Source organism: Typha angustifolia, chromosome 9 (genome assembly GCF_048772165.1).
Source record: "Typha angustifolia cultivar Huaian chromosome 9, ASM4877216v1, whole genome shotgun sequence".
Classification (NCBI taxonomy): Eukaryota; Viridiplantae; Streptophyta; class Magnoliopsida; order Poales; family Typhaceae; genus Typha; species Typha angustifolia.
Window position 1 is genome coordinate 5,252,191 of NC_133247.1, and position 11,367 is coordinate 5,263,557.

An 11,367-nucleotide genomic window follows, 5' to 3' on the forward strand; every position below is an offset into this window, starting at 1 on the left:
TGTTAGTAATACCCTTTTCTTTTCTTTTTCTTTTTTTTTCTTTTTTTTTTTTTTTTGTTGCACAAGTCTAAGGTCTTAAATCATGAATAGACATTTTGAGGCTGGAGAGTGTATCAACTCCAATAAGCATGTCTTTCCCCCATTTCACCAATTCACCATTGGATCACAATAAAACCTGCATAACTTGGTTCAATCTAGTGAATCAGCTAAATGTTAACTAGGTTAAATCTAGTAATTCAATTGAATATTTCACACCATTATAAAATTTGTTGGGATCTTGTTCACTTTCACAGAAAGCAGAAGAAGAAAAAAAAAAGGGAGCAAATGTACTAACTACTTTCCAAATTGCTTTGGCATGAATTAATGATATTAGCTATTGGTTTCTTCTACATACGCTCGAGTCACTATAAAATGCTGAACATTCTCTTGATGATAAATGACGACCACTACGGATTATCCAAACTACTCAGTAAGCATATGGGATATCTATAGGCTTAGTATATAATGAAGCATGGACTAGATCAAAAGTAATATGACAGCGTGTTCATATAAAGCTTCAAGAAAATATCGGCTACTTCATTAGTGTGATAGGCTAAATAGCTGAAGAGATATTAAGCAAGAAATCCCTATATGTATATATACTGTCAGAGACAGCAATAAGTAAAGTAAAAATCTAAAAGCTCAGGTATGCATGTAAAACATCTTACGCTATAAACATGCAGATTTATCGCGGAAAGATTGGACTATGACCTGCTAACTTTATTGAGAAACTTATTATCATCATGTATGCGAGTCAAAATAATTAAATGACAACAAGTGTGAGATGTAACAATAAAAGCATCCACCACCATGTGTTCAAGCTGCTCTTTCGGAAAATTGGTCGAAAACTACTAATTGTAACTATAATTGCAGGAAAGTAGAAGTTGATCTTATTCCACGAGTAAACGAGGTCTTAATAATACATACAGTATTAGAAATAAAATAAATATTTAAGAAGATAGAAAAAAATTGAATAAGTCTGTTGTGCTAAATGTCAAATGAGTGGAAGATAGCGAAAGCGACTTTAACACACACAATTAATATTGGCAATAATAAACTAATTCTAAAAGTTGAAAGAAATTCAATCCAAGAAGTAAATAAATTAAATAAACTTACAGATTACAGAATGTAAAATACTGTATAGTCGAGTCTAATATTGGACACTATCTCCTTAAGACTAATTCACCATCTATTAATTACTTCTGAAATAGTGGATGCTGGTCTTCTATAATACAATGACTATCTTTCACTCGTAAGGAAACAACTATTGAATACCTTATTAAACCTAAACCGTGCTATACTCTCTCTCAAATGCAAACTAAAGATTTTAACCAAACTTGAAAGGAATGAACAAGATTTAGTATTTAACAAATGCACCGTTAAAAGTATTTTATCTAAAGGGACACACCACTTCAAGTTCAACCAATCGAACCAACCCGAACTTGTATTTGACAAAAAATTAAATCAAGACTTGACCCAAACATACGATCAAAACCGAGCCAGGCTGCGCATATGTATGAGTTAAATTATATAGTATCATTTACCCACAAAATAGGTATCTCTTTTAGTATCCAAAGCCCTTTGAAGTTTGACATTTATATACCATATTAATATAGTATTAACTCACTTCTTTTTATTTTTCATTACTGTGATACTTACTTTAGAGCCAATTTTTATTCACTTCTCTTTATGAATTTGAATAAGTAATTATATGACAATAAAGTACCCTTTGAGCTAAATTAATTCTACCATTTAATCTATTATTAATAATGTGTGGTCCTTATCGAAAACATAGCTTAAAGTTAATAAAAATTTATGTCAAATACATGATATTTCTAACAAACAAATCCAATAAAAATAGCAATAAGTTAGGGTAATTAAATATTAGCAAGGCTAATATCAATACTAAATAGGAAATCCATAGTCAAGATGCAAAATGTAGAGAATTTCTAAAACCTTATTGTCACAAATTAGAACTATAAATATATGCAAATCACAAAGAAGAAAAGATAGAGACAATGTGTTTATATCCGCGGGAGGTGCAAAACTTCAATTTACTAATTCAAATTCAAATGGAGATACAAATATAAAGGATTTCCCTTCTCCAAACTCTCTTAATATAATGATTGCTCTCTCTCTTAGGTTTTCTTCTTCTCTTTCACACAAACAAATACTAAAATCGAACTTATCTATTTATAGGGCTAACTTGAGACAAAAGAAATCCGTGAGCCATTTGAACAAGCGAAAGGAGTTTGAACGCTCATGCATAGCTATTAATCCGTTATGCAAATCTATTCGAATGGGTGGATGGTGTTCGAACACCCGTGCACCATTGGAAACTTGTTCGAGCGTCTTTCAAACACTAGTCCTTTTCGGACTCAAAAATTGCCTAACATCTGAATAGCGTTCGAATACCACCATCTTCATTCAAACGGAGGTAAATATTTTTAGAGTGAACGCACATAAAATTGGAATGACAACAATCTGTAGCAATCTAGTTCAAACGTCGCTAACCCATTCAAAAGGTTTTCTTAGTTCGAACCAATTTTCAACATAAGCCGACATCTGCCATAAGTTAATAAGCTAACATGGATGGGCCATCTTTGGAGCTTGTGAATTTTAATCTCTAAATATAAGTTAAAACTTTGAATTATTTTATTCAAATAAAATGAGGAAGCTTGAAAATAATGTTGTTTTTTTGTTTGGGTATGGAAGCTGAAAAAGAACGTTACCGACTTTCTTAATAAGCGAGTTTCTTTCACTTCCTAAAATAAATATCGCTAATTTTTGTTAAATACTAATCAATCATATATATATTTATTAGAAGCAATTTTATTTAAAAAACTTGCCACTTTCTTATTTTATTTTACTGGTTGTTATCTTTGGGCAGCTTTCCAATCTTTAGCTTGAGAGTTTTATCCTCTAAAATCTATGTTAAAATATATTGTTTAAACAAAACGATGACGGTCGGTAAGCACTGCCTTTCTTCTTTTATTCGTGTCACCTTCTTGCTTTGTTTGTTTGCTTTACTAGTTTACATTTCTTTGGCAGCCTTACAATACAATCGGCTACATTCTCTAAATTTCATATACAAATATTGAATATTCCGTTCTAAATAATGTCGAAGCTTGGGAAATAATGGCCTTCCGTTGTTATTTATACATTTCTTTTTGGCTCCTCTTGAGAAACAAAAAATGGCTCTCTCATCAATACAACTTTCTTGTTTTATTAACCTCATCTTCCAAATGAGTGGTTTGTTTTCAAACTACGGTATTCTATTTTTTTCTTGTTCAAGCTGTAGTATGAGCACTAGGTGTGGTAGTTCGGGATGACACTTAGATAGAACCAGAAATTTTCCTGCATTCTCTTGTAAAAGTTTCTATTCAAACTCTCTATTCTCCCTTAAAATTTTCATTCAAACCGTAGAAAATATCTTTCTCCTTTTATTCTCCTCCAAAACAATAAATGTTAGTGCAAACTTTTGGAAGGATCCTATTTAAAAAATTTTATCTATCGTAGAATAAAAGTTGAACGAGCAGACCCTTCACTCCAACAACGACTAAGGATGATCAATATTTTCGTGCCATTTATTGTTGATTGTTCCAAGTCTACGCTTCTCAAACTGAAATGACTTGCATCCCAAACTTAATATCAAAAGGAGTCTATTTTATTATAGTCCTAAATAAAATATTAAACTGTTAAGTAATCTTATGCCGACCGAAATAAAATACCAATTATGATCAGCGTTTTTATTAAGAAAAAAATGTCTCTCTCATCAATACAGCTTTTTGGTTTTATTAACATCATTTTCCAACTGAATGGTTTGTTTTCAAACTACGTACTGTTTCCTATTTTTCTTGCTCAAGCTGTAGTATGAGCACTAGGTGTGGTAGTTCGGGATGACACTTAGATAGAACCAGAATTTTTCCTGCATTCTCTTGTAAAAGTTTCTATTCAAACTCTCTATTCTCCCGTCAGATTTCCATTCATACCGTAGAAAATACCTTTCTCCTTTTATTCTTCTCCCAAAAAATAAATGTTAGTGCACACTTTTGGACGGATCCTGTTTAAAATGTTATCTATCGTAGAATAAAGGTCGAACGAGCAGACCCTTCACTCCAACAATGACAATGGTGGATCTCGCTACTCGAAGGGGACTTCGGACTGGAGGAACTGAGTTGGTACTACTAGTAGTACAGAAGTAGGGTTTCGATTAGGGAGAGTATCTTAGAGTTTTATGGTTTAGCTGGGGCTCTATCTTTTGTTCTTCTTTACTTTCGTCCGTGTTGTTCCTTCTGAGAAGGATATGGTACTGTAATCAATGGATAAATGGGATTATAAGATCTCTTGTTTGGCTTAAAAACAAACAATGACTAAAGATGATAAATATCTTCGTGGAATTTCACAGCAAATTTGCTAGCATATAGTTATTGTTGACTGTTCCAAGTCTTGTCTACATTTCTGAGGAGTTTTCTACCAAAGTAAATTATACTGATTTTCAAAATATTTTAGTGAAATGATTTATATCCTAAATTTAATACCAAAATTAGTTTATTTTATTACAGCCTAAATAAAATGCTAAACTGTTAAACAATTTTATGTGGGCCAAAGTAAAATGTTAATCGGATTAGTATTTTATTAAGTAAAACGTTGATCTAATTAATGTCTTATTTGAAAGAAAAAATGCTGAGTATTTCAACTATAAACTAGAAGAAAAAGACCACGCAAAAAGTATAGAGAAATTTATAACATTATAACTTTGTGCTTAGTTATTTATTTTAATAATAAAATATGTCGTTACGAAGATATGAAAGAGTTCTATAAATTGGAACGATGTAGTAATTTTCTAAAGCCAATTGTGCTCAGAATTATAAAAAAGAAATATCGTAGCTCTTCCAAATTTTATTTTACCATTTCTAAAAAAAATTATAAGATAAAACACTCAATTTTTTAATGTTTTCTAAATAGAAAAATGGTGAAGAGTTGAGTGTTTTATAAATAAATTGAAAGATAAAATGTTGAATTTATTAGTGTTTTACTGCGGATAACAGTGCCACATACTAGTATTAAAATATAAAAGAGAGCTAGTTTTGTCAAAAACTCCAAGGCGCCTTCATTTGTTGAATAATCTATAGGAATGACACAATGGCTTAGCTAAGCAAGAAGTACCTATTAGAATAGATTGTGACATATGCTCTGCCAAACATTCATAGCCGCCAAGGGGAGAACTTATGGCAGCAAAATCTAAGTGGTTTTTTTTATTGTAGAATCATTCCATCTCTCTCTTTCTTTTTAGACCAGACTGAGTGCCCATAAGTTGTTCTTTCGGTGAGGACATCAAGTTTTTTAATATATAAAATAATATTCGTTTTTTTCCAATGCAATCATCCAATCTCACTATTCTCCCAAATAAAGTTGAGCTTTGTATATTCTTATTGAAGATAAAATTATAGGGAATTAGATAAATTTTTCGATACAGATAAAATAATATTAATCAGAGTTTAAAAATAAAATACTTAACATACGTATTTTTTTCAAAAGTAATTTTCAAAAAAATTGTTAGCTCTTGAGAAGATCTAATTTGAAAATTCTTGTGAGAAATTAAATTGTAAATGATTAGATAAGGCCTAATGATTTGAAGTAATACTAATTAGAGTTTAAATAGATAAAAGAGACCCACTGCAACACTTAATAGATTACATAAAACTTTAAGATAGTGAATTTTTGTGGACATGAAATTGCTATCACTTTCTTGCAATAAAACTATTTCTAAACTTCTAAACACACCAATTTGCTCATTTGATAGATCTATTTAGTCTAATAGCTACCGCTTAATATACTTTTATTTGGTTTTCTTAGAACTAATTAATTTAATAAAGCTTTTGGTATGTTGAAGAATACAGTGGTACTGTGGCATTTACTTAAGAAGGTTCTAGCGACAACTCTGTGAATAGAGTAACACGCTTGCAGCATTGGAAATAAAAGGAATATTTAAGGAAATAAATATAAGAGTTAGTCGGCATTGTTACTATGCTAATGTAATGCTTAATGGGCCACTTTCCAAGCTTCTGGATTTTAATATTAAATCTATAGCTTAATGGGCCACTTTCCAAGGTTGTGGGTTTTAATCTCAGAATCTATCTTAAAATGTCGAATATTTGTTGGAAAACAAAATGATGAGCTTGGAAAACAATGTTAATTTTAAAACCCTTTCGTGTTTGGTTTTACTAGTCAGCATTTGCTTGGGTAGCTTTCCAATCTTTAGCTTGATGGTTTTAAACTCTAATGTTATGTTACAATATTGACTAATTATTTCAAAGAAAATGTTGAAGCTCGAAAACAATGACTCTATCGTTACTTTTCTTCCATCTTCTTATAAGAAAAATGGCTCTTTCGTTTTCAGTATGTTTCTAATAATTTTTTTTTGAGGATTTGAGTATCTAAATCTATTATGGAAATAATGACTCTACAGTTACTTGTTTACATTTTTCTTCGAGAAAAATATCTCTTTCTTTTCAATGTATCGCTTTCTTATTTTATTTGTGTCACTTTCCAATAATTTATGTTGAGGATCCTGCTATATAAATCAATGATAAGATTGTGACTTTTCTGGAACAAAGATGATGAAGCGGAAACAACAGGACCACTCGATGTCGCGGATTTGTTGATAATCTTTTGAATTTTTTTTTTCAAATTATTTAAAACTAAAATTTATATTAAAATATGAATTTTATATTTATATTACAAAATTTTAATTCTATATAATTTTAGAAAATATTTAGAAAATATTGATCTAACGTTTAAATAATATGAAGCCAATTATATAAAATCAGTGACTTCATAATCTAAAATTTTAAGGGTTTTTCTGCACCAAAAGAACAAAGTACGAGATACCTAGTTTTTGTACTTAAATTATAAAATATTATTTTATCATACTTTTAGAAAAATATTTATAAGATAATTATTGGAAGTCTAAATTTTATGAAACTAATTATAAAAAAAAAAAATCAATGATTGCCGATATCCATAAATCCACTGTTTTGGATAAAATATCTTTTTCCTAGTCCATCAAATCGAAATGAACCTCTCCCTTGTTAATAAATTAGCCATGTCTAGCTAATTTATGAGCGCAAAGACTTCCGTTGCCCAAACACCATGGCCATTGAAGTAGAAGTAATAGTAGAATATCTCAATTCCTACGTCACCCTCTCTCTCATCTCCCTCCTCTCCATCTTCCTCATCCCCTTCTTCTTCTTCTTCTACCGTTCCCGTGCCGGCCTCCGGCTTCCGCCGAGCCCTTTCTCACTCCCTCTCATCGGGCACCTTCATCTCCTCGGGCCGATCCCTCACCAAGCTCTTCATAAGCTCTCCCTCCGCCACGGGCCCCTCGTCCACCTCCGCCTTGGCTCCGTCCCTTGCATCGTCGCCTCCTCCCCCGACACCGCTAAACAATTCCTCAAAGCTCATGACCTCTCCTTCTCCAATCGCCCAGTGTCCACCGCCGTCAAATATCTTACGTACAACTCCTCAGACTTCACCTTCGCCCCCTACAATCCTTATTGGAAATTCATCAAGAAACTCTTCATGGCCGAACTCCTTGGCAGCCGCACTATCGAACAGCTCAAGCATGTGAGACAAGAAGAGATACAAACACTTGTTAAGTATATTTTCACCATGGCAGAGGAAGGGACAGCTTTAGACATCGGTGGAGAGCTCATTAAGCTCACTAACAACATTGTGTCGATGATGGCAACGAGTAGGAGGTGTTCGGGAAACAAAAGAGAGGCTGAGGAGATGAGGAAGGTGGTGGAGGAGGCGGCGGAGCTGGCGGGAAAGTTTAACTTGGGGGACTACATGTGGGTATTCAAGAAGTTGGATTTGCAAGGGTTCAAGAAAAGGCTTGAGGTGGTGCATAGGAGATTTGAAGAGATGATGGAGGGGATATTGAAGGAAAAGGAAGAGAAGAGAAGGAGGGAGAAGGAGATGGGGTTGGGCGGTGGGGAGGGAGAAAAAGTAAAGGATTTGTTGGATATATTGCTTGATATATATGAAAACGAAAGAGCAGAGGTGAGGCTGACAAGGGAGAACATCAAAGCTTTAATTTTGGTAATGTAACAATACCTTTCTTCTCCTCTCTTTTATATATATATTTCTCTACATGAATTACAAGATAAATGTTAAAGAGGACTGATATTAGATTCTCATTTTATACTAATCTATGATCTTAATCTTTTGGGTTGAAATTACATTCCATTGTGTACATCTAAATCATAGTTGTGAGATTTTTGTTGTGAATCATTGGTGTTGTTACATATGAGAGGACAAGAATATTGCATAAAAATGGAAATTAACCCTTTCATTTTCATGTTACGAAGCATCACGATATCTTAAGAATTGTTAAAGCAACCGCAAGAAACAAAGTGGTCTGCATCAAATATCTAATTATCTACTTCTAAGATATGATTAGAATTCGGTTCATTTCGTAGGATATCTTCGTAGCCGGCACTGACACATCCGCTATAACAATTGAATGGGCATTAGCCGAGCTGATCAACCATCCCAACGTGCTACTTAAAGCATCAGCAGAGATCGATTCGATCGTCGGAAGAAGTAGACTTGTTGATGAGTCCGACATCCCCAACCTTCCATACCTACAGAGCATTGTGAAGGAGACACTACGGCTTCACCCTACTGGCCCATTAATTCCCCGAGAATCATCAGAGGATTGCATTGTAGATGAATACGATATCCCTGCAAAAACTACATTATTTGTCAATGTATGGGCCATCGGCAGAGATCCAGATTACTGGAAAGACCCACTAAACTTTTACCCAGAAAGATTTGTAGAGGGAGAGCAGCAAGCAACTGATATAAGAGGGCAGCATTTCCATATGATTCCGTTTGGGAGTGGAAGGAGGACTTGTCCTGGCGCTTCATTAGCACTACTTGTCATTCAGGCTACACTAGCAGCATTGATACAATGCTTTGATTGGAAGGTCAAGGGCCCAGTAGACATGGCGGAAGGGATAGGCATCACACTTCCAAGAGCTCACCCCTTGGTGTGCACGCCGATTTGCCGTCTAAATCCATTTCCATTAGCATAGCAATTTATCCATCTGTTTTTCTTGTTTTTACTGTCGTAGCCTTAATAAAAATAGCAATGTATTTAAGCAGCCAGTAATTGCATTAAAGTTTCTGACATGAGCTTATTTTGTTGGTTTCATACAGATGGAATTTCAGTTTGATAAATTGTCTACCTAAAGATGGATGATGAGTGAGTGAAACACTGCCACCAAATACATAGTTTTCGCATGGATAAAACTGTTTTCACATGATTTCTTAAAATGTCAAGAGCATTATAAATAATCCCAAGCAAAATTCTGACACGGCATCACATGCTACAACAACTATAAGCATCTACAAAGACATATCTATTAAATAACCAAATGTTATAAAGCCGGCTATGACACCCCATCAAAATTTTAGTCAAAACTGAAGTGTCATGGCAGTTCAAGGGCATCAGCGATGCAGTTGCAAAACCTGATTTAGAGAACACTGCAATATTTTGGTTAGACTCGATCTTATCCACTATTAAACAAGCCTCAAGCTTGTCGACTGTCGGATCGATAATGGTAAAGGACGACACCTCTTTGATTTTATCTATTCCCTTCGAAATATTTAGGAAAGATATTTGTTAGTGTAACTTAGTAGCTAAATTTTCTTTCTTATATAAAAAGCTTGAACCTACTATTTGTATTTGATCTAAAATTTTAATAAATGAAAAGAAGTAAGACATCATCAAGATAGCTTTTTTCTAACTGTTAGTAAAGACTTTCTCCATTTTCTCTAAGTGTTAGTAAAGACTTTCTCTCATTTCTTACTTCTATACTGACTTTACGTTGAGGCATACTTCATCTTGCGAAGAAGCTGGAGTGCCGCACGGACTTGCCAAAACGCTCAATAACATTAAGTTCGTGACACAGTGCACAAGTTATTAAAATATGGATTCAAATATGGATATTCAATGAATAATTAATTTTAAAATTATATCCTAACTAGATGGATATGAGAATTGGACTTTAAACATATATAATTAAATTTTAAATGAATTATAATTCTTTTGAGGCATAATTAACACAAAGTACTAAAAGTTTCAAAAAATGATTGCATGTCAAATATATATATAAAGTTAGCAAAGTCAGTCTCTACATAATTACTAACAATATTAGCATTCACTATTTAAAATATGCAAACTAAAAATTATAAATAATTTTAAAAATATGCAGATACATAGATATTCAATATCTATATTTCAAAAATTATACTTGACCTGTATTTGAGTTTTTTTAAAAAATCCTACCCGCTGAACCCGTATGCGAGTATTTTTCAAAATTATACTTGTATCCCGATCGAGTAGGAATTTTTTTTATTTATATTCAATCAAGATTAGATTGAATAGCAAGTCATGTCGGAGTTAATCTGACCCGTTTCGAACTATATAGCAAAAGAAATTAAAATGAAATCTCATCCTCATCTATTGGATGATCTCAATATCATCTATTAATTAAACAAATTTCGTCAAAAGTTGATGTGCGTAAGGTCCGAGTATTACTATATCTTATACTCAACTGGTAATATATTAAGTTCTTAAATACAATAAGAATGGTTCATATTATAATAATGTAACGTTAAATTATGCATCATATCATATGTCCTCTTAGAGCCTCAAAATAATGTCATCCTATGGTATCCCATAGCAACAAAATAATATGGCAATATATGCTATCCTAAAGAATCACATATCAACCAGGGATACATATTTAGTTATAATGTCACTGTACATGTCCAGCAGCATTACCTGACCAATTATCATAAGTTATCAATCCCCCCTTCTATATCGAGAAAGCTAGTGGATGTTGTTTCTGTAGGATTTATGTATGTTTGTGATTATCTGCATACTATTATTAGAAAGAATATTCTTAAAAAATTTTATATTTCTACTTATCATAAATGCAATATTAAATGTCACACTAGATTTAGATGTTTTCTTCCATCTGACATATAAGACCATTTAATTTGCATAACAAGTTTGATGCACTCGTTGAACTACTTTATGCGAAAGAGATTAATGCTTATAATGATATTCACAATATGTTGATACAATCCAACCCGACGTGTGAAACTAAGGCTATTGGATTTGTAACTCATAAGATAGCCATTCTTAAAACTCTCATAGTTTTTCTACAAACAGATCGGTCTAGATCTAGTTCGTATCATCTTCATAACGATATATTAGAAAATGAAAAAATATTTTAAATATTTTTAAAA

At 32.7% G+C, this 11,367-nt stretch overlaps 1 protein-coding gene across 1 annotated transcript; it reads left to right on the forward strand.

The window, feature by feature from the left end:
• Nucleotides 1–7,152: 7,152 nt before the first annotated feature.
• Nucleotides 7,153–9,240, forward strand: LOC140767794 (3,9-dihydroxypterocarpan 6A-monooxygenase-like). The gene is made up of 2 exons (XM_073107836.1): nt 7,153–8,145; nt 8,526–9,240. The coding sequence occupies exons 1-2, from the start codon at nt 7,195–7,197 to the stop codon at nt 9,141–9,143; spliced, it is 1,569 nt and encodes a 522-aa protein (XP_072963937.1). The 5' UTR covers nt 7,153–7,194; the 3' UTR covers nt 9,144–9,240.
• The last annotated feature ends 2,127 nt before the right edge of the window (nt 9,241–11,367 follow it).

Coding starts and splice junctions, on each gene's coding strand:
- LOC140767794 (XM_073107836.1), top strand. CDS start 7,195: ATGGCCATTGAAGTAGAAGTAATAGTAGAATATCTCAATTCCTACGTC. Junction 8,146..8,525: donor ACATCAAAGCTTTAATTTTG/GTAATGTAACAA, acceptor TTCATTTCGTAG/GATATCTTCGTAGCCGGCAC.